At 45.3% G+C, this 27,826-nt stretch overlaps 2 protein-coding genes across 3 annotated transcripts; both read right to left on the bottom strand.

Annotated features, from left to right (window-relative positions):
• Positions 1-452: 452 nt before the first annotated feature.
• LOC310851742 (protein NKG7-like) lies at positions 453-9,165 on the bottom strand. Of its 2 annotated transcripts, none has more exons than XM_083754411.1 (5): positions 9,043-9,165; positions 7,283-7,512; positions 4,335-4,484; positions 2,896-3,030; positions 453-910 (listed from the first exon to the last, which is right to left on the bottom strand). In XM_083754411.1, exons 1-5 carry the CDS (start codon positions 9,051-9,053, stop codon positions 870-872), a joined length of 567 nt encoding a protein of 188 aa, XP_083610537.1. In that variant the 5' UTR covers positions 9,054-9,165; the 3' UTR covers positions 453-869. The 2 variants fall into 2 exon arrangements, with proteins under 2 accessions (XP_083610537.1, XP_083610538.1); XM_083754412.1 differs by having other exon boundaries at positions 7,283-7,509; positions 9,043-9,131.
• A 3,308-nt stretch (positions 9,166-12,473) lies between these two features.
• On the bottom strand, positions 12,474-19,870 carry LOC310850144 (lens fiber membrane intrinsic protein-like). The gene is made up of 4 exons (XM_083751266.1): positions 19,674-19,870; positions 16,858-17,022; positions 14,025-14,159; positions 12,474-12,917 (listed from the first exon to the last, which is right to left on the bottom strand). Exons 1-4 carry the CDS (start codon positions 19,846-19,848, stop codon positions 12,856-12,858), a joined length of 537 nt encoding a protein of 178 aa, XP_083607392.1. The 5' UTR covers positions 19,849-19,870; the 3' UTR covers positions 12,474-12,855.
• Between the last annotated feature and the right edge of the window lie 7,956 nt (positions 19,871-27,826).

The raw sequence follows: 27,826 nt of genomic DNA, 5'->3' as shown, positions 1-27,826 counted from the left end.
AGACTCCCTCCATGGTCAGTGTTTTACTGGGTCCTTGCAGATTACCAAAACTTACTCCAGTACAGAAAACAGTGCAGTTGTACTCAATGCAGTGAGAACGTTTTTCATACCATCACTAAAGCTCCAAAAATGTTCACATTTCTTCAATCCATCTTCTGCAGTGTAGACATGCCAAAAAGGAGGCAAACCAAATGAGGGGTGAAGCAATGCACTTTATTTATCATGTCAGGTTTTTTGGTTTTTGGTTTATCTCGGTCATTCTCTATGGAGACGTGTTTCTCCTCCCTGCTTTTTCCCCCCATACAACCATCTTGCAAAGTCGTTCTGGCTGAGAGATGGTGACTGAACCCATGCCACCCAGCAAGCAAGGATCTGAACTTGGGTCTCTCCAGACAAAGTCCAACACTCTGTTTATATCACATTATACTTGCAGGGGAAATCATCACAACGAGTTAGCACTGAAAATAGCCTTTTTAATCTCAAGAGTGGATAAGTCAAGGTCTAGTAAGACATGCAGGTCGACTATAGTTTGCACAAGCAGGTTTCCAGTTGAATTGTGGAGGCAAACCATCCTTAGAGTAAGCCACAGTTTGCCAAAGTGTTATGTCATGGCAAGCCATGGTTTGTTCATGGGAACTGGGGCAAACCGGAAGCCCACTGATGTAAGTCAAACCATGGTCCGGCCATTACATTTGCACTGAGACAAGCAAGGCACTTTCCATCATTGTGTCCTACACCATCGTGATACCCGGAATATGGCTATACTTAACCCAGAGAAATATCCCACGTCTGAGATTTCATGATAGGAGAGCAGCCATGCTCTTATTGGCAGTTCTTCTGGTCCCGGTGGCAGAGTTGGGCCTCCAGACTTAGTAGGTAGATGTTTTGTGACTCAATATTTGTAGTACAGCTAGGTGGAAGAAAACAGGAGGGGGGAGAGAGAGATTTTAGCTCCTAAAATACAAAACACCTCAGGTCCTGATAGGAATCCAATTCCTCATGCTTCTCTGGTCATCAGATCATTTGCCTCCTCAGCTAGTCTGCACAGCTCAAACACCTACTTTCTGGTACTTGTTTCTTAAAGTCCCCCCATTCCCCAGACATGCTGCAAAACAAATAATGCATTTCCTGGGCAATCAGCAGGTCCAGGAGAATTAAATTATCAACCTGAGTGGGAGCAAATTCTGGATTTCATCTCTTAATTTGGTGTTATGAGTTCACATGGTGGGGGCTTTTCTGAGCTCACTCTCCCCACCCCCATTTTACCCTTGGAAAATTAGAATTTTCTCTTTTAGGATTATAGCTGAATTGCTGGGCTTTTTTGCTAGCTTTTGAAATACTGTTTCAGCTGCCCCTTTCTTTACTCCTTCCAGTATAAATATAGATATAACAATCTGCATATTTGGCAATCCCAATTCCTCTTCACTGCAAAAACATGTAAGACTCAGATCCTCTCACCTGCTCCTGATTCCACCATTCTCTGCAGCGTGAGAAAGAAACTCAGAATGTGAAACTCTGAGCAATGTCTGGCAAATGTACACACCCCATAAATAAATAAAAACTAACACATGAAAGAAAGGAGTTTGTATAAGCCCATCGGTTCTCTGAGATCCCTGAGCTAGGGCCAGACTTAGTCAATTTTAAATTCAGTTCTCTACATTTCTGCAGCAATCTGAATTTTCCTTTTTTAAAGAAAACCTCATTAAAACCGTCCAGCTTTTTAGTGCAATTTTTCACAGCTAAATAAATTGTTGTGTACACTTTGGGCTAATGTACACAATTTTGCAAACACTTTCCCCCCAATACAGTGGTACCTTGGTTCTCAAACACTTTGGTACTCAAACACTGCAAACCCAGTGTTCCAGTTTGCAAACTTTTTTTGGAAGTCGAACATGCTCCATTTTGAGTGTTACGCTTCTGTTTTGAGTGCCACACTTCCATTTTGAGTGTTACGCTGAGGTCTGTCTGGTTTTTGCTATTTATTTTGTGTTTTTGCGGCTCTTTTTTGTTTTGTTTTTGTGACTGTGTTTGAACCCAGTTCAGCTACTGATTGATTTTGTGACTGCAGTACATTGTTTATCGCTTTCATTTTATGAATCAATGGTCTCGTTAGATAGTAAAATTCATTAAATTGCTGTTTTAGGGGTTGTTTTTAAAAGTCTGGAACAGACCAATCTATTTTGCATTACTTTCTATGGGATAGTGCACCTTGGTTTTGGAACAGACCTCCAGAACGAATTAAGATTGAGAACCAAGATACCACTGGAAAGTGAATTTTGTACGTTCCTTTGACTAATATAGTCGTTTTGATGCACCTGTTCCCTTAACATATGCATATATTTTTTTGGCAAACATTGGTTGTAGAACTGCAACACAAAATTTTGAGAAGTGCGAATTTTGAAGGATGGCTGGGTTTCCGTTCTCATATCGGTTTGGAAAGTGTGATATTGATAGTTTTGCCTTTAATGTGAACTGAATCAAATTTATCCCCTGCCCCAACTTGCAGGAAGGTTTTCTTTAAATTACAGTGGTACCTCAGGTTAAGTACTTAATTCGTTCCAGAGGCCCGTACTTAACCTGAAACTGTTCTTAACCTGAAGCACAACTTTAGCTAATGGGGCCTCCTGCTGCTGCCATGCTGCTGGAACACGATTTCTGTTCTCATCCTGAAACAAAGTTCTTAACCTGAAGCATTATTTCTGGGTTAGCGGAGTCTGTAACCTGAAGCGTATTGTTCCCTTGCAGTCTGGACCAAAACCACCCAGAATGTCTACCATCTGAATCTCCTCCATTTCTAGGCTCAACTCTAGCCTTTCCCCCTCTCATAATTAAGAAGTGACAAGGCTAAGGCCACACCTGCAGATGTTTGGGGCCCATGTGCAAAGCTCAACTCACCTGTAATGAGGTGCATAGGAACGGAAGCCCAGCCCAAGCCATAGGACGAACCGAATGCGAGTGAATAATTGGTGTAAGGTTGCGAGTGCCTCTGCACGTATGTAAATATCGCCATACCAATCAAGATTAAGAGAGCTGGGGGCAAAAAAAGGAGATTTTAAAAATGAGAATATATAAATTAAAAACAAAACAACATAATTGCATAGGAAGAAAATAATATAAAACACTAACATACAAAAAAACCCAACCCAACCCCAACACACATACCCAATAGTCACAGCTCACAGTCCATCAATGGCCTGGAAATAAAGGTAAGAATTTACCTGAAGAAGATCCTGGCAAGAGGTGTATAAATAAAATTACAACAACAACAACAACAACTTATAACCCACCCATCTGGTCGGGCCTCCCCAGCCACTCTGGGCAGTTTCCAACAGAATATTAAAAACACAATAAAACATCAAACATTGAAAAGTTCCCTAAACAGGGCTGCCTTCAGATGTTTTCTAAAAGTCAGGTAGTTGTTTATTTCCTTGACATCTGATGGAAGGGCGTTCCACAGGGCAGGCGCCACTACCAAGAAGGCCCTCTGCCTGGTGTAGCCAGAACTGGCACACACCAGGGCAAGCTGGGGATGGGGAAGGTGAGGTTGGTGCAGGAAGCACTCCTGGGGTGACAGAGGATGACGAAGAGATGGAGGGGAGTGCACAGGAACCAGAACAACAGAACCCATCACCAGAGCCAGAGGGGACCCTATCTCCGCAAACATGGCAGGCTCTGAGGCATAGGGAGCAGCGAGTGGGGCACTCCAGGAGGCTGAGGCAGGCAAGGACTCACAGCCCAGCTCCCTAGCTGGCCAGGTGGGGCTCGCTAGCTCTGGGAGGAGGTGGGTGATTCCTCAGCTGGAGTAGGCTTGGAACAGGTGAGGATCCCATGCCTTGCCAAACCCAAATGCCGCAGTCAGCATGCAAGGCATAAAATGGCAGAGGAGCTGAGGTGCTGTGTCTGCTCAGCTGTCCATTGTTGATGGACCACAGCTTGGGTGCTCCAGGATCTCTGCGGGACTGTGCTTCGGTTTGGACTATGGACCTGTGAGGACTCAGGATTTGATATGTTTGCTACCAGGTAAGCCAGGGTTTCAGGACAGGAGTCTTCACTCTTGGTTCCCCAGGTATTGTTGGCCTACAACAAGACCTGTCCTACCCAGGCAGCTTTGTCAATGGTCAACGAAGGTGGGAGTTGTTGTCTTCTAGGGACTCAAGGTTGAAGAATCCTGACTAGCTAGCAGCAGCTCTTTGGGATTCCCAGGAAAGGAGTCTTCTTTCTCAACTCTACTGGAGATGGTGGGGATTGAACCTGGGAGCTTTTGTATGCAAAGCAAGTGCTCTATCACTGATCCACATGAGCCCTTCTGGGATAAGAACCCACATTGGGGTTACCTGAAACGAGGCTGAAGGTGACGGCGGCTCTCAGCAGGGATATATTGAATAGCAGGTCACGTTCAAACGAGATGCAGACGCACAACAGAGAAAAGAAGCTGCAGAAACATGCAATCACCAGGAAGGTTCGGGTGAAGTGGATATGTATGGCTGTGGTTCAGAAAAGGAAGCGTTAGGAAGGGCAAGGATTCTGGGTAGAGTGACTGGTAGTCACCGACAAAGTAGTGCCACTAAAATCAGTGCACCTGAGTTAGTCATGTCCATGAATTTTAGTTGGGCTACTCTGAGTAGGCTAGCGGTCGAGGCAACCCATTCTTGCTCCCGGCTTAAAGAAGAAAGTTGACGTAAGAATTTAAGAGGAGTCTTGTTGGATCAAACCAATGGCCTATCTAGGCCGGCATTCTCTTTGCCACAGTCCCTATGGACACTGGCAGAGGAAGGGGGGTGCAGTGGATACGATCTGCCCCGGGTATCATCCCTGAGGGGGGTGACATCGCCGCCCCACCCACGTGGATGGCTAGGGTTAGGATTCCTTTCACATGTTGCAGTCATGGGATTGTTCTTATCACATGACCAAGTATGTTTTCATTCCACATTGTGGGAAGTCACGGAGACAGGATGTTTGTATTACTGTGTTACCGTGATGTAGGACATTTGTCCTTTGTTCTTTCTCTTTGCTGTCTGATGCTGAAAAGGAAGAAGCTGAGTTACGATGCTCCGAGTGTGTACAGTGGTACCTCGGGTTAAGTACTTAATTCATTCAGAAGGTCCGTACTTAACCTGAAACTGTTCTTAACCTGAAGCACCACTTTAGCTAATGGGGCCTTCTCCTGCTGCCATGCCGCTGGAGCACGATTTCTGTTCTCATCCTGAAGCAAAGTGCTTAACCTGAAGCACTATTTCTGGGTTAGCGGAGTCTGTAACCTGAAGTGTATGTAACCTGAAGTGTATGTAACCCGAGGTACCACTGTATATGTAAATAAATGTAGTTTAGCCAAATGCTGCGCTACTGAGTCTGTACGCTGAACTGCCTATCCTCTGCTGATCCTGAAGTGTCTGATGCCTCTAAGGTATCAGTCACTGTGATGTTCGGGCTGGAGAAAGATTTTGAGTCTCCCGAACGAATGACCAGGAGGGAGAGAACATGCCAGTCAGGCATGTGTCTCTGCCAGACTCCTACTTGTGTGTAGGACCATCCTGGGGTGTCATCCCTGAGGGAGGTGACATCACCCCCACCCCCCTGGAATTCTCGCCCTGCCCCAGGGTGCACAGCATGGGAAGTCCATAATCAGGATGTGAGCACAATGACCCTGTCCAATTGCTGTTCCCAGGGACTGGTATTCAAAGACATGCACCTTCTGATCTTGGAGGTTTGAATGCCATCATCATGACAAGTAGCACTTGTCAGCCACACCCTCCACAAATTTGCCTTACCCCCCCCTCCCTTTTAAAGTCAAACGTTTTGACAAACTTGGTGTCACTTTTGTAACATTAACTGGTAGAAACAGCACTTTGGGGGTACATGGCTTCCTCCAAAGAATTCTGGGAACTGTAGTTTTACCACTACATTACGGTTCCCAGGGTTCTTTAGAGGAAGCCATGTTCTTTAAACATACAGTGTGGGTGTCATGGACTTACAACATGGTCGTTCTGTTCGTAGAATGCTAGCGCTGATGGGATTTTGTAGGCCATCAAGGCTGGGTACACGCCATATATTTCAAGCACATGACTTTCCCCCAAAGAATTCTGGGCACTGTAGTTTAAGTGCCACAGAACTACGGTTCCCAGAAAGTACCCTTAACTAACTATATCTTTTGCACAAAGGTGGAAGATGCTGCAGCTATCATTATGGTACGAGAACATTTGGAATCCATAGGTATTGGCTCTCTGGGCGCCCGAGAACCTACAAAATTCCCCATGAAGGGGCCGGGCATCCACAAATTTTGGTGCCAGGGCCATGCACGCTGCATGGCACCCATGGCCCCAGGCAGCCGCAGTCATGGGGCCAAGTTGGCACTCCTGTTGGAATCTGGCAATTGCTGGGGAGAAATGGTGTATAATTTGAGTGTCTCCAATCAACTGGGAAAATCCATTTCTATGTCATATGGTGGAGGCCTTTATTTCTTACTCTATTTCAAAATATCTTCATAACCCTCTGCCTCTTTTAATGTGTGAAATAAGGGCATCTTTAAGACTCTTTTTTTTTTGAGTTCTACTACCCATTGCTGCAACTAGGGGTACTAGACCTCCAGGACTGAGCTGGAGTCTTCAGGTTTGTCTTCCCTCCTCCAAGTGGCAGGTGAGAGAAGAAGAAGAAGAAGAAGAAGACAAAGAAGAAGAAGAAGAAGAAGAAGAAGAAGAAGAAGAAGAAGAAGAAGAAGAAGAAGAAGACACTGCATCCTGCCCCCCTCCCTTCACTCCTTCCCTCTCCCAATTAAGCTTCATCTTTGCAAATGGTCTCAGAGACTGTGGTTAATGTTTAATGACATCATAGGGGCCCACCCCATGACATCACCAGTGGGGACACCTCTGCAAATAGAACGTTTTATGTGCATTGTACAAATGTGACACTAGATGGTGATGGTGTGATGGTGAGGTTATGGGAAATTCAATATATATTTTTAAACATTTTTTTTAAAAAGCATTTTCACAGCATATATATTCAGACTAGGTCTCAGGTTTGGGCTCTGAAATCACAGGGTCTATGACGTTCCTGACCTGGTAACCCTTGCCGTAGCCCTATGTGTTGATACTACCTGAGCTATCATACATGCCATTATTTCTGTTGTTGTATTGTACTGTTTATATATAGCAGAATCTGGAGGCCTGTACATTGACTGGAAACGCCGCTGTCTGTTCCTAACTTATAGGCACGTCCAGATACTTGGAAACCCAGTTTTGACATGCTTGCATTTTATAGAAAGATACAGAAGTGGAAAAGACCTTACCGAGTAGATTGAACCAATACATGGTGCAATCTGGACCCACGCAGATAGTCCAGAGGCCACTGTGAACCAGGCCTTTTTTGGTACTTTGCAGTACCCAGTAGGGGGTACTCAGGGAAATAAACTCCAGCAGCAAGCTTCCAGCAGAGCAGATGGCGCTGCTGATCCGCAGCGGTTCCATCAAGAGATCGAGGCGTGCTAGCATTCTTAAGGACATCGTGGAAGTGGGCCTGCTGCGTGGAGGACAGGAGAGGAAGCATTACCATCAGGGACGTGAAAAGGTGCAAGGCAAAAGAAAGGTGCAGTCGGACAAGGTAGATAAGGACCGACGGATACATTTCTGGGTGAGTTTGAGTAGGTCAGTAGGGATTTCCCTTTCCCAAAACAGCAAGGACTAAAGAACTCCACCCACCCACCCTGCAAATTAGGTAAAGGGACCCCTGACCATTAGGTCCAGTTGTGACCGACTCTGGGGTTGTGGCGCTCATCTCGCTTTATTGGCCAAGGGAGCCCGCATACAGCTTCCGGGTCATGTGGCCAGCATGACTAAGCCACTTCTGGCAAACCCGAGCAGCGCACGGAAACGCCGTTTACTTTCCCGCCAGAGCGGTACCTATTTATCTACTTGCACTTTGACGTGCTTCCGAACTGCTAGGTTGGCAGGAGCAGGGATTGAGCAACGGGAGCTCACCCTGTCGCAGGGATTTGAACCGCCGACCTTCTGATCGGCAAGTCCTAAGCTCTGTGGTTTAACCCACAGCGCCACCCACGTCCCACCCACCCTGCAAATTAGGTTGCTGAAAAAAGAGCTCTTGGGGGAAAACCAGGGACTCAGCTACATTAGTCAGAAAACAGTGATTTCATTGTGTTATAAACATGCAACACCAGATGGCAGCGGAGAGCACAAAACGTTTCTACAGTTGGTACCTTGGTTCTCAAACACTTTGGTACTCAAACAACATGGAAACCAAACACTGCAAACCCAGAAGTAAGTGTTCCTGTTTGTGAACTTTTTCTGGAAGCCAAATGTGCTTCATTTTGAGCTCCACACTTCCGTTTTGAGTGTTACGCTGAGGTCTGTCTATGTTTGCTATTTATTTTGCATTTTTGCTGCTCTTTTTGTTTTGTTTTTGTGACTGTGTGGAACCCAGTTCAGCTACTAATGGATTGATTGTGTGACTGCAGTACATTGCGTATTGCTTTTATTTTATGGATCAATGGTCTTGTTAGATAGTAAAATTTGTGTTAAATTGCTGTTTTAGGGGTTTTTAAAAGTCTGGAACAGATGAATCCATTTTGCATTACTTTCTATGGGAGAGCATGCCTTGGTTTTGGAATGCTTTGGTTTTGGAGTGGACTTTCGGAACGGATTAAGTTTGAGAACCAAAGGTACCACTGTATAGTGTTTCTATAGGCTGTTTTTCTTTTGTCATAATGATTTAATGTCTCAGTTATTTATAGCGCCCCCCAGCCCAGTGTGTCGATCAGGCATCCCCAAACTCAGCCCTCCAGATGTTTTGGGACTACAACTCCCATCATCCCTAGCTAACAGAACCGGTGGTCGGGGATGATGGGAATTGTAGTTCCAAAACATCTGGATGACCAAGTTTGCGGGTGCCTGGTGTAGATCCACCCCAGGACCTCTGACCTTGCTCTTGTCTTTCAATTTCCTCATGCCTTTTAAATGAAATTGGGCAACACTTGTTGGGGGCACAATATCTCACCCGTATGGCCCCCTCCGCACAATAGGATCTCAGCCTCACCTTTGTGCCATTTTTCGCTGTCCTTTGTGATGAGGATGAGATGGAGAAACATCTACTTCTTCTGAAATTCATCTGGTTGCCTAGGCGACTCGGGTGCTCCAGACGCTTCCAATCCATGTGAATTCTGACCAATCAGATTCTTGGGGCTTTCCATCCTCAAAGATTCTAGCCAATCGGTTCCATATTGTCCAGCAACAGGAAAGGTTGTTGTTGTTTTGTAATTTTGTGGAGAAAACCTTACATCTTTCCATGCAATTTTGCATCCTTACATGAAGCAGAATCCAGCCTAATTCATGGTGCTGCTAAAATAGGACAGCATTATAAATTTCATCTGGCTTTTGTTTCAATCCATGGGTAATTGATTTCCAGGTTCCAATTTATCCAGGTGGGCACTTAGGCATCACCCAAAAAGAGGACACTTGAGACGACAGATTTGCATGACATTTGCTTATCCTGGCAGGAGGCCCTTCTGCTGGACAGTGAAGTGTCTGTTGACCTCCTGTGCAGGGTTTGTCTCAAGGCACTTAAGCACTTGCAGAAGCATGGTGTGGACCCTCTCCTCCACATGCCAGAATAGTTTATGTTCCTCTTTGCCCACACCCTGACCTTCTCAGTGGGGCTGAAGGTCCAGGATACCTTCCTCAGTGAGGGGGGGCGTCGAGGTGCTGTTTCGTGTGGGGCTGCTATTGATACACTTGGCTCTGGGCTCCATGGGGAAAAAACCTATGCAACTGTACAGGACTAGTAGAGACCCTGGAGCAGCATCTCAGTACCCTGGCTCACCTCCTGTGAAGAGGACGCATTCATGGATGAGGTGCATGATGTGCCCGTCTCAGGCCGTAACTTGGAAAGTGAATGCAGAGCCCAGCTGAATGAGCAGTAGGCCCCTCAGCATGGATTTCAGTACAGACCAGAGCTTCCATGGCAAAGGCCATCTCTGATGAACTGGAGGGTATACATGGAATGTTGATGAGGATCTCAGAAGCCATACACCTACATTTACAACCCCCCAGATCACAGCTGAGACACCCCTCCATCCACCCCACCCCACCCCAAGGAGAAGGAGAAGCGAGAGAAGGTCCCCAAAGTGCCAGGCCAGAGGCAAAGAAGAAGCTAGACACATGTAAGAAGACCTCCTATTTCCTGCAGTAGCCGACTGGTAGAATGGAGGAAGGGCCAGACTGTGAGGGAATCATTCTTCAGAAACAGGTAGAAGTTTCTAGAACACTCATTCATATAGGAGAGTGGCACTCTGAACATGCGCAGCTTCAGCTGGAAGTGTCAATAAAAAAAGGAAGTATCGTTTTCGCAAACAGCAGACCCCTGACCAACGAATGCTGCCTGCAAATCTGCTGTCAGGACTGCCGATGGACTGTGTCTGTGACTACGCCATTGCGAGAGAGAGAGAGAGACTGTAACTTAAAGTGTGCCATTATAGCTGTTGCTTTAACGATTGTATATAGTTGCTACCATAATGCTTTTGTGACCGGTCAAGTAATAAAACTCTTGACCAAGATTTCACGGTGTCGGTGAGTGTTCCATCTCTAAGAATGAAATATACGTGGAGTCAAGAGTGGACTTCATGCTCTTTATTCAGCTTATAGTGGTAAGGAGGAATGAATGTTCCCCCAAAATATCTGCTTTATATACATTATTTACATAATGGGCTGCACGTGATTGGCTAATTCCGGGATTCTCCTGTAGGCCAATCAGGTTGTGGATTCATTTCCACCTGGAGCTGGATTGGGTGGCTCCTGCGGACCAATCATACTGCTGCATTGTTCTAGGACCAATCAGACTGCTGCATTTTGGATCCTATTGTTCTAGGACCAACCAGACTGCTGCATTTTGGAGCCTATTCAATTCAGTACATAACAAAGAGTAACTTCAGTTGCTGACTCCTGCTTTCCAGAAAACTCTGCTAAACAGTTGAAAGCATTTAACGAGGTACCTTCACACGAGTATTTCCGAGCAGAGAAAGTGTGATGGGTGGTGGCCTTTTAATACAAACACTGTAGAAAGGAAGTCTTCCTTCTGTGTAGAGACGTGGTTCTGAACAAGGGCACAGGGGAGCCAAGCCTTACGTGATCAAACATGGTACACAATGCCTTGAAGTGCTGAAGAGATGCCAGGACTCAGTACTTCCTCATCTGGAAGCCCTTCTCCTTAAGCTCTGATGTGTGGCAGTGCATGAGTTAATAGCAAGCAGGGCCGGACCACCCATTAGACAAGGTCAGGTGGCTGCCTCGGGCAGCACAATTCACAGGGGCACCAGATCCCAATGTAGATCTTTATTCCCCACTTGTTCCTGATGTAGAGCTTCACTCACCACTCCTTCCCTGGCCAGGAAGGTGGCTGTCATTCTGCGGTGTGCTTCAGGTGCCAAAATGTATTGGGCGGGCAATAGCAGCAGGGAAGGAGATCCCATCCTCCCTACTTTCGCATCCAAGGTAGCTGGTCAGTTGCAGAATATCAGCAGAGAGTTGGGCAAAACCAAAGCTATGGTTTAATGCTGGAATGCTGACTTGGAGTCTACTAACATTCTGAGGGCCACAACTCACATAATCCATGATGGTTGGCCATGCTGACTGAGGTTGTTGGAAACTGGAGTCCAACGGCATCTGCAGAGCTCCAGCTTAGCCACCCCCAGTTTAACATGGTAGGCTAACCAACACCATAGTTCATGAATAACCACCAAACCAGGATATGAAACTATGCTTCGCAGTTGGTTTGCAAATTAAAGTTTGGGTAAACTGTTGTTTCGTTTCTGAACCAATAAACCATGGTTTGGGAGCATTTCTTCACTTACAAATCCTTCTGTTTAGGAGAGCATTAGGGACTCTCAGGGAAGGCAGTTGATGGAAGCCATATAAGCTACTCCAACCCTGTACATATGCAATAGGGACAGGTAGCGCTGTGGATTAAACCACAGAGTCGAGGACTTGCCAATCAGAAGGTCAGCGGTTCAAATCCCCGCGATAGGGTGAGCTCCTGTTGCTCGGTCCCAGCTCCTGCCAACCTAGCAGTTCAAAAGCACATCAAAGTGCAAGTAGATAAATAGGTACCGCTCTGGCGGGAAGGTAAACGGCATTTCCGTGTGCTGCTCTGGTTTGCCAGAAGCGGCTTAGTCATGCTGGCCACATGACCCGGAAGCTGTACGCCGGCTCCCTTGGCCAGTAAACGAGATGAGCACCGCAACCCCAGAGTCGGTCACAACTGGACCTGATGGTCAGGGGTCCCTTTACCTTTACCTTTACACATGCAACAGAAATAATGGTTTGTGATTGAAATAATGGTTAGTGGAAATGATGGTTTGGCAATATCACTTAAAGCTGAGGCTCTGAAAGTAGCAGGACTTCCTCACTTCTGCTATATGACATGGCATCACCAAGCTAGGAAGCTGAAGACAATAATAACAGTTTGGACTAGAGTTACCAGGTTTTTTTTAATGGATCAATGCTTTCAGCAGCTCCACAATGTGCACTGAAGCTCTTCTTTGACTGCTTTGCTTCCATCCCAGGAAAAGCCCCTTCTCCAAACATTTTTTGTGCATCACCATACAGTAATCCTTACAACAACCCTGTAAGGTAGGCCAGTGTCATTATTTCTGTATTGCAGGCATTGAGGTTGAGTCATCCAGTGAGTGCATGCCTGGGCTGATATCTGAACCATGGGATTCCAGCTGAGCTTCTTTGCCTCAAATGATGAGCATTTCTTAAAGAGCCATTTCTCTTTTTTTTCACACAACACCATTCTCTACCTCTCACACGTCAGTTCTTTAAACATTGCAGAGCCATGGTGGGTGCCGAAATCTTAGCGGTTCACAGCCAGTTGCTGGCATTTGTGCATCTTGTAGGCACACATGTAAAATATACCTGCACATTGGAGGAGAGAGAAAAGAAGATGCAATATAATCTAGTATGATTCTGTAATGCATTTCTCATCGGATGCAACATAGCAGAATCCTAGCAAAGGTCAATGCAAAATTAGCATGACAAAATGAACTTTATTTATTTATCCATAATAATAATAATAATAATAATTTATACCCCGCCCATCTGGCTGGGTTTCCCCAGCCACTCTGGACGGCTTCCAAAAGAATATTAAAATACTGTGATACATCAAACATTAAAAGCTTCCCTAAACAGGGCTGCCTTCAGATGTCTTCTAAAAGTCTGGTAGTTGTTGTTCTCTTTGACATCTGGTGGGAGGGCGTTCCACAGGGAGGGCACCACTACCGAGAAGGCCCTCTGCCTGGTTCCCTGTAACTTGGCTCCTCGCAGTGAGGGAACCGCCAAAAGGCCCTCGGTGCTGGACCTCAGTGTCCGGGTAGAATGATGGGGGTGGAGACGCTCCTTCAGGTATACTGGACCGAGGCCGTTTAGGGCTTTAAAGGTCAGCACCATCAAATTTATATCCCGTCCATCAAATTTATATCCCGTCTTTCTCCTGCAAGCGCTCCCCAAAGTGTATTGATTCAAACAGATGCACATAAAGCAAATCAAGTAATAAAAATATAGAAACAGAGAAATGCTAATGGGTTCCATTGGATTTAAAAAGCGAGAGTTCCACCCCCACAACCCAGGGAGTTCTGGGAACCAACCCGGACCCTCTGATCATCTTCTGAGCCCTTCTTTATGTGCTCCTCCACAAAAGGTCCAGAGGGGAGCAACACAAGAACGGAGCCTTTTCTGCTGTGGCTCCCTGATTGTGGAACGTTCTCCCCGGGGAGGCTCACCTGGCACCTTCATTACATATCTCTAGGAGTCAGACAAAAATATTTCTCCTTAACCAGGACTTTGGCTAATTGAATAACCTATGGCCTTTTAAAGTGTGTGTGCGTTGGGGGTTATTGTTTTCGTTTGTGACTATGTAATGTTCTATGTTTTTAATATTGTGAACCACCCTGTGATCCTCAGAATGGACCATTCCTTTCGTACTCACCCATTTTTCTTGCCCCCCCCCCCCGCAAGAATCATCACCTGCAAAGAAAGTCATCAGGAGGGCAACCCAGCCCAAGATGTAAGACCAGGAGAAACGCCACTCGCCAAATCGCTTGCCAAGGAAGCTGACCGTGACCCCAGTGTAGATCCCCATCGCCAGAAGGACAAAGAGTGCTGCGACATGGGAGGGAGAGAGGAGGAGGGAGGGAAGAAGAGTTAATGTGATGAACTGATGAACCAACAACAAGAATGTGAAAAGAGTCCTGTTGGATCACGCCAAAGGTCCATCTAAGTCCACAGAGGGGCCAACCAGATACGCAATGGAATTTTGTAAGCAGCATCTGAGCGCAACAGGTCTCTCTTCCAACTTGCAGTTCCCAGTGGCTGGCAATCATTCATTCATTCATTCCCCAGCTTTCTTCCAAGGAGCTCAAGGTGACATAACATACTTCTCCTCCCTTCCCTCAATTTTATGCTCAGAACGACCCTGCAAGGTTGGTTAAGGTGGGAGTGAGTGACTGTCCCAAGTTCACCCAGTGGGCTTCATGGCTGAGCAGGGATTGGCACCCTGGTCTTCCCAGGTCCTGGTGCAGCACACTCCAACCATGACACTACGCTGGCTCTTAAAGAGGCATCTCCTGTCTCGGGTCCTATAAATATTAGATATATACATCCATAAGCAATGTATGTCTATATGAGTTGTCTATTCACGTGTTGCAAGAGTTGTCATATCTTCTATCCATTAATTAAAGGGGGGGCATAGATTGATCTTTCCCGTGGATCAATACGAGTCAGCTATAGTTTGGGCACAAAGAGTCCATTTACGTTGACCAATTGCATTGCATTTATTTTTAAAACATAGTAGGCTATAAAGAAACGTATATATATTTAGAACATATATTTCACTTATATACCTTTGTTTAGGCAAGCATGTGTGGAATTATGGTGGCTGGTTTTAAATCTTATTCTTTTGTATTTTTTATGCATTTTATTTCCTTTTGCATTTTTGTTTCCTGTTTTTTGCATTTTTGTTTCCTTTTTTATTTTTTCACTTAATGTTGTGAAACATACACACACAAACACAGACAGAGAGAGCGCTTTTTTCTGGGGGTACGCATGTCCCTAAACATTCTGTGAATCCAAGTTTGGCCTCATTGAGGGGCAGTATTTCAATATGAGTAGGAAAATAAGAGTACCCCTAAACATTTTTTTAGGGGGGAAAGCACTGTGTGTGTATGTATATATATATATATATATGCAGGTTTTGGTGTCCTCGGGTGTCTTCCCGTGTAAAAGTTGGGGTGTCTAGGCGACGTTTCGACGAGGTCTCACTCGTCATCTTCAGGCTGGTGCTTTCGGCTTCTTGTTACTGGAACAGAGCGGGATCTCAATGTTTGAGTTCCTATAAATACTGTAGAGGGGGTGTGGTGTCTAGCCTCCAATGTTCTGGGCAGAGAGGAAGTTCCCAGGCTAGTGTGCCTTTTCTTCTTTTGTTCCTTAATTACTTGAGAGATACCTTGAGTGATTTCTTGAGTGATATCCTGAGTACCACTTAGGTGGGTCATTAGGTGTGGATTAGTTGCTAAAGTCTTTGTGTCTTGACCTCTTGAACTTTGTGAAGAGTTTTCCTGAGAAGATGGCTGTATTGCACTTAGTTGTGCTTTGGCTTGGCTTCGTGTATAGGGGCGAGCTGTGGTTTTGTGGCTTGTGTCAGCCAGATCTGTGTAGGGATTGCAGGGGGGTGCAGCATCCGGAGGTGCCACCATGGATTGGCTACTGGATGGTGTCAGTAATTCATCTGTGGAGAGGGTCTGGGTTTGGGTCTGGTGTGGTTGATTGGTGTTGGCGTTCTGTGTGCCTCTGGATCTGGTGTCAGTTTTTGTGGGGAGGGCTAATTTCCAGATGTCTGGCAAGCGGGATGTGTCGTCACGCTTGTTCATGTTGTGAGGGTGTTTCTCTATCTCGATGGCTTCCATGATTATTCTCTTGTGGTGATGTTCCGTGTTAAAGAGCAATTTGGAATCTGCAAAATTAATTTCGTGTCCTGTTTCTTTCATGTGTTGGAAAAGAGAGGAAGTTTTTTCTTCTTTTTTGACGGCATTCTTGTGTTCTGCGATACGTGCATTTATTCGTCTGTTTGTTTGTCCAATGTACGTGGCTGGGCAGACTTTGCAGGGTATTTCATAGATCCCTTGGTTTTCCAACTGGATTTTATCCTTGGGGTTTCTGAGGATATTGGCTATTTTTTGGTTGGTGCAAAAGGCTGCAAAAGGTGCAAAACGTCGCCTAGACACCCCAACTTTTACACGGGAAGACACCCGAGGACACCAAAACCTGCATTCCTGTACCCGTGAAAATCTACGAAAGCAAATATATAGTTGGGGTGTCTAGGCGACGTTTCGACGAGGTCTCACTCGTCATCTTCAGGCTGGTGCTTTCGGCTTCTTGTTACTGGAGATCCCGCTCTGTTCCAGTAACAAGAAGCCGAAAGCACCAGCCTGAAGATGACGAGTGAGACCTCGTCGAAACGTCGCCTAGACACCCCAACTTTTACACGGGAAGACACCCGAGGACACCAAAACCTGCATATATATATATATATATATATATATATATACACACACACATCTACATACATAATGTGCGTGCATATGTGTGTGTATATATCTTTGTTTGAAATTCCCCCCTTGCCTCCTTCTCCACCCCCACCACATCCCATCTTGGGGGCCCAGGTGTGGCACCTGGGCCCTCACCTGAATACTCCTGTGGTTTTGCATCTGAAATCACAGCATCTGCCTCTAGGCATCTGTGCTGCTTCAAGTTGTGCAGCTTTGAGAAAGAGGTCAACCTGTGCGAGAGAAGAGGCACTTACTGGAAACGAAGAACAGGACGCCGGCCGCAAAGGATCTGTTGAAGCGCTGGAAAGTGGAGAACTGGGCGAAGGAAAAGATGCCGGTGATGATGCCAGCGAAGCAAGAGAGGGCAGAGAGGATCATGAAGGCCTGGGTGGCATTCCAGTAGGCTGCAGGGAATAAGACTGAGAGAAGAGAGCTACTGAATGCTATTCCTAGCTAAATGCAGAATAGGGTGAGCAGAATAGGAATGGCCCGCAATAATATTAAGAAAAATTATTTAATTTCTATACCATCCTTTCATTTGAGGATCACAGGGCAGTTTATAATATAAAAACACACAAATACATTACATAGGAATAAACAAACAGAAACCCAACACAGAATTTAAAAGGCCATATATTATTCAATTAGCCAAAAGTCTGGGAGAAGAGGAATGTTTTTGTTGCCTGGTGCATAAATATACGTAAAGGAGGCACCAGGTGAGCCTCCCTGGGGAGCGCATTCCACAAATGGGGAGCCACCAAGAAAAGGCCTGTTCTTGCATGGTCACCCTCCACACCTGTTGTGGAGAAGGCATCCAGATAAGTGCCTCCATTTATGATTGCAGGGTCCTGGTAGGTTCATACGGAGAGAGGCTGTCCTTGTGTTATTGCAGTCCTTTTTTGTTTTAATTTTTTTTATTCAAAATTATAACAAGACATATTATCCAAAAACATATCATCCTTGCCCCCCCCCCATTTTTCCTCCCTCCCCCCCACAAAACCCACTTACCCCCACCCTACCCCCCGACTTCTCTCAGTTTCAGCCTTTGGTTTCTCTAAAAATGCTGTTTTCTGCATGTTACAAAGTTGTATAGATCCTCAAACTATTTAGCTGATTATTATCAATAAAAAGTTTGTGAATGTTTATTCAAAACCTGCCAAGGAGTCCACTTTGCTTTGTTGTGTCTTCAGATACTTTGTAAAGGGTTCCCATTCATCCTTAAAGTCACAGTTATCCTTGTCCCATAGCTTGTATGTCAGTTTTGCCAGTTCTGCATAGTCCATCAATTTTTCTTGCCATGATTCTTTAGCTGGGGTTTCTTCAGTCTTCCATCCTTGTGCTACCAGAACTCTTGCGACCGTTGTCGCATACATGAAGATGTTTTTCATGTTATTGCAGTCCTGAGCCATTTATGGCTTTATAGGTCAAAGCCACCACTTTGAACTGGGTCTGGAAACTACGGTAATAGGCAGCCAGTGCAATTGGGTCAGGATCTGCATTATATGCTCATATCATCTTGCCCCAGGGAGCACCTTGGCCAGTGAATTCTGCAGCTGAAGATCCCAAACTGTCTTCAGAGGCAGCAATCTAGTCTAGAGGTTATGCTGCACTGAATGGCCATGGCTGGACCCCCTCAAGTACAAGTTTTACACCCCCAAGTACTAGTACATTTTACACCCCCCCACGTGCCAGGAGAGGGAGTGCCACCATCCGGGGCAGCCTGGTTGGTGTTGACCCATGACACAGCCTTTCCCCCTGCCAGCTCCCCTGTTGTGGAATGCCCTCCCTAGCATTCCTTCAAATTTCTAGAGGAATTTGAACACGTTCCTGTTTACCCAGGGCATTTAGTGTCTAATTTGTCTAATCCTCTTTCTTTTTTTTATAAAATATTTATTAGAGTTTTACAAAAAAGTAAATACATACATACAACAAACAGAAAAAGGAAAAAAAACCAACATAGCCAAAAATACAAAGAAAATACAGAAAACAGAAAATACACAAAAAAGTTATCAAAAAAGATAATAAAAAACATAAAAAAGAAAAAATCCAATTTTTAACTTCACACTTATTTAACCCTCTTTCTTGACTTCCTCACACCTCCTTTTTTGTGTTCCCCTTTACCCAATCAAATTCAGCAAATCCTTACCCTCTTTCAAATCTCATTGGTAATTGTATAGTTCAGCCTATTATGTCTCCGATCTTTCTCCTTTTGATCACTTATACTATATTGTTTAAATTTGTCTAATCCTCTTTCACAGCCGTCCAAATCTGGGACCACCACTGCATCCTGTGGTGGTGAGTTCCATAGTTAAACTATGCGCTGCCTGATTAACATAGGTCCAACCCTGAGCAGAGCTTAGCTTGTGAAATCATCAGATCATCGCCACTGAGCTTCTTCAATGTGCGACGGAGGTCCAGTGGGATGTGAAACACAAGAGCAGTCAAGTACAACATTCCTAGAGTGAACATGTTTACACATGGGGGTGAATGTTTTTCCAGCAAGCAGGTAAGCTTCCTGTTTCCTTCTGGGCTGGGACAGACTTATTCTGCATGTGACTAGAGGTGGGAGTGGCCTCACCTGTGCAGGTAACGACAAAAGCACAGATCAGGGCAGCCATCTCTCTCTCTATGACTACTTTTGTCGAAAAAGCAACATCTGCTTAGCCAAAGATGCTCTCTTGGCCTCCAGCCAAGAGAGGACAAAGGGACTGTCTCCTTATGAGATAGTTTCCGGGTGTATGTAACTTTTCTAAGCTAAGTCTGCCTTCTGGGATCTGACTGTGAACAGAATGTGAGTGAGTAAACTCTTTTTATACTTTTATAGAAGACTGTGTCGTGTCTTATCTTTTATAAGGGAATAAGGGGGAAATACCAGGACAGTTATTATAGAGGCTTTAGTGAGCCTGAGCAAATGCATCAGCTGTGAGTTTAAAAGGGGAATGTTACTCTGCTAAATTGTGAACTTGTTTACATAAGTTGGAAAGGCTATAATCAAACAATATATCCTCTCCTGCATCCCTGAAGATTCTCACAGTCCACACGCACACACAAGCTCCAAGCTGTCTCTTACCAATGCTCTCCAGCTGCATGTAGCACTTCCCAGGGAAGCAGTATCTCCAGAGTCCCTGGTGAGCAAAGGTGCCTGCCAATCGGTACTGCATCCAGTAGTCAGTCACCGTCGACACCACCAGGAGGATGTTCCCCAGAGAGGCACAGAACAAGCCCCCACCCATGAAGCTGTACATCCTCGTCCAATTCTAAGAGCAGCAGCTGGAAGGAATAAGAGTGTGGCTTAGCGATTAGAAGGCGGCAAGATCTGGGTCGCTGTTGGAAAGGCCAGCGTGGTGTAGTGGTTAGAGAAGGCACCTCCAAACTCTGCCCTCCAGATGTTTTGGGACTACAATTTCCCTCATCCCTGACCACTGGTCCTGTTAGCTAGGGATGATGGGAGTTGTAGTCCCAAAACATCTAGAGGGCTGAGTTTGGGGGTGCCTGGGTTAGAGTGCTGGGCTAGGACCTGGGAGTCCAGGGTTCAAAACCCAGCTTAGCAATGAACCCTTGAGAAAGATAGAAATCCAGAAAATATATAAGCAAGGGGGCAGGGGTGAGAAATTGCAGCTAGGAATGATGCAAGAGATGTTCTGGGGGGGGGGTGGAAGAGGTAGAACTGTAGCATTGGAAGGGACCCCAAGGGTCATTTAGTCCAACCCCCCCATGCAAGACTCTCAGCTAAAGCATCCATAAACGATGGCCGTCCAACCTCTGCTTTAAAACCTCCAGAAAATGAAAGTCAAGCACCTCTAGAGGGAGATTGTTCCACGGCTGAACAGCTCTTATTGTCAGGAAGTTATTCCTGATGTTTAGTCGGAATCTCCTTTCTTGTAGATTGAAGCCATTGGTTCCAGTCCTACCTTCCAGAGCAAAAGAAAACAAGCTTGTTCCCTCTTCTATGCGACAGCCCTTGAGATATTTAAAGATGGCTATCAAATCTGCTCCCAGTCTCCTCTTGATCATCTTGGTTGCCCTCCTCTGCATGCGTCCCAGTTTGTCAACATCCTTCTTAAATTCCGGTGCCCAGAATTGGACATAGTACCCCAGGTGTGGTCTGACCAAGGCAGAATAGAGTGGGACTCTTACTTCCCTTGAACAGGACACTATACTTCTGCTGATGCAGCCTAGAATAGTGTTAGCTTTCTTTGCTGCTGCATCACACTGTTGGCGCATAGAGTGCTCTGTTCCATGGGGTCACGAAGAGTTGCACACAACAACAACAACAAATGACTCATGTTGACTTGAGGGGTTGACAATCACAGCATCAACACAACTGGGAACTGAGGACTGGGGAAAATTCTGGAAAGTAAATTTGAAATTTACAGATTGTTCTCTTTTGAAAGAAAACTATATGAAAATGATGTACAGATGGTATATCACACCAATACAGATAACAAAAATGTATAAAACCGTGTCAAACATAAGTTGGAAATGTAAAGAAAAATAAGGGACTTTTTATCATATGTGGTGGGAATGTAGAGAAGTTAAAAAAAAATGGGAAATGATATAAAACGAATTGAAAAAAAAATGTTCAAAATGACATTTGTAAAAGAAAAACCAGAAGCATTTTTTTTAGGGATTGTAGGACAAGACCTGCCAAGAAAAACAAAGAATTTATTTATGTATGCTACAACAGTGGCAAGAGTCTTGATAGCACAAGGATGGAAGAGTGAGGAAACCCCAACGAAAGAACAGTGGCAAGAGACATTGATGAGTTATGCAGAGTTGCATGGTAAGGACAACTGTGACTTTAAGGAAGAATGGGAACTTTTTACAAATTATCTAAAAAGACAACAAAATGAACTGGACTCCTTGACAGGTTTTGAATAAACATACACAAAATTCTTGGTTGATTACATGATAGACAAGGCAAGGATAGGTACAATTTTATAACATGCAGAGAATAATATGTGCAAAGAAATCAGAGAGAGGAGCTGAGGGAAGTCCGGGGGGGGGGGAGGGATTGAAGGGGGGGAGGGGAAAGAACATATGTGATTATATGGTTTGATAATCTGTCATGTTGAAATTGCTTAATAAAAGTATATATATATATATATATATGCAGGTTTTGGTGTCCTCGGGTGTCTTCCCGTGTAAAAGTTGGGGTGTCTAGGCGACGTTTCGACGAGGTCTCACTCGTCATCTTCAGGCTGGTGCTTTCGGCTTCTTGTTACTGGAACAGAGCGGGATCTCAATGTTTGAGTTCCTATAAATACTGTAGAGGGGGTGTGGTGTCTAGCCTCCAATGTTCTGGGCAGAGAGGAAGTTCCCAGGCTAGTGTGCCTTTTCTTCTTTTGTTCCTTAATTACTTGAGAGATACCTTGAGTGATTTCTTGAGTGATATCCTGAGTACCACTTAGGTGGGTCATTAGGTGTGGATTAGTTGCTAAAGTCTTTGTGTCTTGACCTCTTGAACTTTGTGAAGAGTTTTCCTGAGAAGATGGCTGTATTGCACTTAGTTGTGCTTTGGCTTGGCTTCGTGTATAGGGGCGAGCTGTGGTTTTGTGGCTTGTGTCAGCCAGATCTGTGTAGGGATTGCAGGGGGGTGCAGCATCCGGAGGTGCCACCATGGATTGGCTACTGGATGGTGTCAGTAATTCATCTGTGGAGAGGGTCTGGGTTTGGGTCTGGTGTGGTTGATTGGTGTTGGCGTTCTGTGTGCCTCTGGATCTGGTGTCAGTTTTTGTGGGGAGGGCTAATTTCCAGATGTCTGGCAAGCGGGATGTGTCGTCACGCTTGTTCATGTTGTGAGGGTGTTTCTCTACCCTCACAACATGAACAAGCGTGACGACACATCCCGCTTGCCAGACATCTGGAAATTAGCCCTCCCCACAAAAACTGACACCAGATCCAGAGGCACACAGAACGCCAACACCAATCAACCACACCAGACCCAAACCCAGACCCTCTCCACAGATGAATTACTGACACCATCCAGTAGCCAATCCATGGTGGCACCTCCGGATGCTGCACCCCCCTGCAATCCCTACACAGATCTGGCTGACACAAGCCACAAAACCACAGCTCGCCCCTATACACGAAGCCAAGCCAAAGCACAACTAAGTGCAATACAGCCATCTTCTCAGGAAAACTCTTCACAAAGTTCAAGAGGTCAAGACACAAAGACTTTAGCAACTAATCCACACCTAATGACCCACCTAAGTGGTACTCAGGATATCACTCAAGAAATCACTCAAGGTATCTCTCAAGTAATTAAGGAACAAAAGAAGAAAAGGCACACTAGCCTGGGAACTTCCTCTCTGCCCAGAACATTGGAGGCTAGACACCACACCCCCTCTACAGTATTTATAGGAACTCAAACATTGAGATCCCGCTCTGTTCCAGTAACAAGAAGCCGAAAGCACCAGCCTGAAGATGACGAGTGAGACCTCGTCGAAACGTCGCCTAGACACCCCAACTTTTACACGGGAAGACACCCGAGGACACCAAAACCTGCATTCCTGTACCCGTGAAAATCTACGAAAGCACATATATATATATATATACACACACACACACACACACACAGTGGTACCTTGGGTTACATACACTTCAGGTTACAGACTCCGCTAACCCAGAAATAGTACCTCAGGTTAAGAACTTTGCTTCAGGATGAGAACAGAAATCGTGCAGCGGCAGTGGGAGGCCCCATTAGCTAAAGTGGTGCTTCAGATTAAGAACAGTTTCAGGTTAAGAACGGACCTCCGGAACGAATTAAGTTCTTAACCCGAGGTACCACTGTATTTTTTAAAAAACACAACTGGGAAGCACCAGGTGGTTGCAGTTCAATAAGACCATAAGAGCCTCATTGAATCAGGCAAGTGGCCCACCCAGTCCAACGCCCTGCTCCCGCAGTAGCCAACCAGATGCCTATGGGGAAGGGACACCAAAAGCAGGGGCTGAGCACAACAGCACTCCCAATACTTGCATCCAATTCCCTTAAGACAGCCTGTCCCAAGCTTGTGTCAGCATCTCACATCGCTCCTGCCCTCTGGCCATGCTGCAGAAGACAGACTACAACTCCCATTGGCCATGAAGAAGAGTTTGGATTTGGTATCCCGCTTTATCACTCCCCTAAGGAGTCAGTCTCAAAGCGGCTCACATTCTCCTTTCCCTTCCTCCCCCACAACAAACACTCTGTGAAGTGAGTGAGGCTGAGAGACTTCAGAGAAGTGTGACTGGCCCAAGGTCACCCAGCAGCTGCATGTGGAGGAGCGGGGAAGCGAACCCAGTTCGCCAGATTATGAGTCCACTGCTCTTAACCACTACACCACACTGGCTCTCCACATGGGGTTGCAAAGTTCCCAGTCTGGGGTAGGTTGTGTACTGTATATTCAACAACCCCATGCCTCTGCCCCAGCCACACGTATCCTGTGGGTGGTCTCAGCATCCACCCCTCTTGCCTACCTGCAGACCCCGGGAGCCGCTTCCCTTGCCGCTTGTCTCTCTCGTCTTGGCTGAGCCAAGCCCCTTTTTTCAAAACACCTCCAACAGCTACATGTCGCTGACTCGGCCCAAACGTCTCCAGAGCCTTACTGAAAATGACCAATGCTGGGGAGCTGGGGTGGGAGTGGAGGATACAGATGACGAGAGACGCTGTTGGTTCGAGAAGGGAAATGTGCACAGGCAGCAAACTCCTTTCTGGCACCCTGAATGCAGTAAAACCTGCTGACTCTCCAGCTCTGGGACCAGGGCAGGAGCTGCAGGAAGGCCTCAGGGTCAGAGACCCCGTGAGGATTGCCTTGCAGAGTGGAAATAAAAGGGGATTTAAGCCACTAGCCTGCATTTGACCCCCTTACATTTAGGAACTGTGCAGCGGAAGATGAAGAGGCGTTCACACATTATTTCCTTCAGCCTGCTAGCAGTTTTTCACATTGGGAGTGTATAGTGCCCATGGTATTTTTCTGAGCAGAAGACAATGCTAGTCCCACTCAGAGAAGACCTATTGAAATGAATAAACACAGTTCGTCTGGGTCCATTAATTTCAACAGGTTTGCTCCAAATAGAACTTAGCTGGCTACAACCAATGGTCCCCTGATGAATGAAAAGCTGAAATTAAGATTGGGAAAAAGGAGAAAACGAAATTGACAAAAACAGCAGAGCCCTAGAGCTGCACCATAGGGTGAGGTAGTAGGCCCCCATTTTCCCCTCATGAATTCAAGGTGCCAAATGGGCTACAGGAACATCCACCAAATAGAATATACAGTGGTACCTTGGGTTACAGACGCTTCAGGTTACATACGCTTCAGGTTACAGACTCCACTAACCCAGAAATAGTACCTCAGATTAAGAACTTTGCTTCAGGATGAAAAGAGAAATCACACAGCGGCAGCAGCGGGAGGCCCCATTAGCTAAAGTGGTACTTCGGGTTAAGAAAAGTTTCAGGTTAAGAACAGACCTCCAGAAGTTTTGTTCTTAACCCGAGGTACCACTGTATTTCCCATGTAAAATATCAATTTTAGTTATTTAACTGATTCCCCTGCTCCTCCGGCTGGCACGTTAACTATCATCTTTAATGTGTTTCCTGCTGCTATTTTTTTACATTTTTTGTTAAGACTGCCTGTTGGGTGTATTGAATTTCAAAATTTGCTTTGTAACAGCTTAATTTGATGAAGATATATATGTGGGGGAGGTTGCCCCAGCCATTCTGGGCGGCTTTCAACAAAATAGTAAAAGCGCGCACACAAAAACACCCTCAGACATAAAAAAATCTTTCCTGCACAGGGCTGCCTTCAGGTGTCTCCTAAAAGTCAGCTGTTTATTTCCTTGACATCTGATGGGAGGCCGTGTTAAGCTTTTGTTAGGTTGCTGGAACATATGAATACTGAATATAAACAAAGTAGAGGTCATGGATGCTTTAGTTGAGATTCTTGCATTACAGGGGTTGGATTCCACAATTCTATCATTCTGTGAGACCAGTACTTACTTTTTTCCAAGATGTAGTGCTGCGATGGGTCACAAGGGGGGAACTAGCGGGTTATATTTCACTGGAACGTCCACTGTAAACAAACCCTTTCAAATCAAGGCAGAGTATGTAATACCTTTCAGTCTGGCTCCTTTGCACTCCTGGCTGCTGCCTGTTGAATCCTGTGTACATGTGACTTTGCCTATGACGCAGAGCCATCCTGTCCTTGAGAAATTCTGCCATTTCCCTCAAAGCAAGCTTCAATCCAAAAGAAAAACTTCAGCTTAAATGTAAAGTGAATGTGGCTTAATTGTATGCATTTGATACAGCCATTGCCCATGATTGATATTTTGTGTGCGCATGTATGTACAGAGGCAGGAAAGTCAAGCAGGTAACACACACTGGCAAAGACATCTGGTGTGTGTGCAACAGCGTGAAAATGTGACTTGAAAAACGGCAGAGGGCAACCTGTGTTTTAAGCTGCTAATGCGTACGTAGCCCAAGATTATGGGACGCAGGTAGCGCTGTGGTGTAAACCACTGAGCCTTTGGGGCTTGCTGATCAGAAGGCCGGCGTTTCGAATCCCATTGCTCTGTCCCAGATCCTGCCAACCTAGCAGTTTGAAAGCATGCCAGCACAAGTAGATAAATAGCTACTGCTGCAGCGGGAAGGTAAACAGTGTTTCCGTGCGCTGCTCTGGTTCACCAGAAGTGGCTTAGTCATGCTGGCCACACGACCTGTACACTGACTCCCTTCAGCCTATAGAGCGAGATGAGAGCTCAACCCGAGTCATCCGCGACTGGACCTAATGGTCAGGGGTCCCTTTACCTTTACCCTTCCTTCAGATTACTCTCAGGACTGCGGGCCTCAATTCCTACTTGCTTCTTCTCCAAGCCTTCCTCATGAGAGGCGGGTATATGTTATGGATCTCTTGCCTGCTGAGATGCAACAGAAAGCCTAGCCTTTTAGCTTTCTTATCCATGCTAAAGCCTGTTTCTCCAGCAAAGGCTGATTATTCAGTTCAGCTTTTGCCAGCATTTTAACTCCAACACCAACAGGAACAAACTGCCTTGGGAGGTGGTAGACTCTCTTTCAGTGGAGATATTTAAGCAACGGCTCAGTAAGCACTCATGTCAGGTGGTGGTGCTGTAGTTGCAATATTCAGTTACTGAACACGGGCGCCTCTCTCTCCCTCCAAATAACCCTGGTACTCTTAAAATCCTGATTTATATCCAGCTTCCCTCAAAGGAAGTCCATGAGGGGCATGTGTGCATGTATATATATGCACACAGCAGCTTTAAATTCTTACAGCAAAACAATTGAGATTCTTGCATTGCAGAGGGTTGGACTGAATGAACCTCGGAGTCCCTTCCAATTCCACAGTTGTATTATTTTCACCTTCAATTGTTGCTCTGACGAAAATGACGCCATTTCCAAGGTGGCAGGCACAGAGCTTGGAGAACAGAAACGCTCAGAAGGGCTTCATTCATTTTGGCAGAAGCCAAAATGTTTTGCTGCAAGCATTTCAAATTTCTGTTAAGTTACTGTAATAACATACATTTTTAGTGATTAATTGCACTCTACCGGGATGCAGAACAAACTTGTCTCAACTGCTGTCTGATACCGTCATGACTATCCACTTGATGGCTCATTTTTGTTTTAAGTGAGAAACATGGGAAGTTGCGCCCAACTTCAAAGTGATGTGCAAGTCTTCAAAGTGATGTGCCTAAAACGAAGGTCAAGATGCACAAAATAGAGAATTTTTGTGCATAAAGGAAAATGAATTCATCTACTTCAGTCAGAAGATTGGGGAAAAAATTGCCTAATGTAAAGCAGCTCAGTTGGATGTCATTCTAGAGTGAATGTTTTGAATAATTTATTTTATGTGACTGTTTGGTAGAAAATGCGAAGTCCTTTTTATTTTCATTTTCTTCTCTTTTTTGTGGTTTTCCTTTGGTGTTTTCTTTTTTTCTCCTCTGTATTTTTTTTAAAGATCAGTTTCTTTTATCTTATTGCATTATTAAAAAGCTTTAGTAAAATCTTTTTTTAAAAAACAGAAACCTTTTGAAAGTGTTGTCTAGCCACACACAGCCTAAGTCAAGAGTGTGTCATGTATAAACATAAATCAACATAATGTTGCTTCTGGAGAAAACTGTACAGGAAAAAAAAGCTTGGCTGACCTCATCTAAACTCTGGTTCTCTTTTTAAAAAAACTTGGCTTCCACTCCTCATCTTCTCAAGTGAGGAATCCCTGATAATCTTTCCAG

This window comes from Podarcis gaigeae (assembly GCF_964106915.1).
Source record: "Podarcis gaigeae genome assembly, chromosome: 8".
In the NCBI taxonomy this organism is placed as follows: domain Eukaryota; kingdom Metazoa; phylum Chordata; class Lepidosauria; order Squamata; family Lacertidae; genus Podarcis; species Podarcis gaigeae.
The sequence above is the reverse complement of the archived record's forward strand: the minus strand, read 5'-3'. Positions and strand labels throughout refer to the sequence as shown.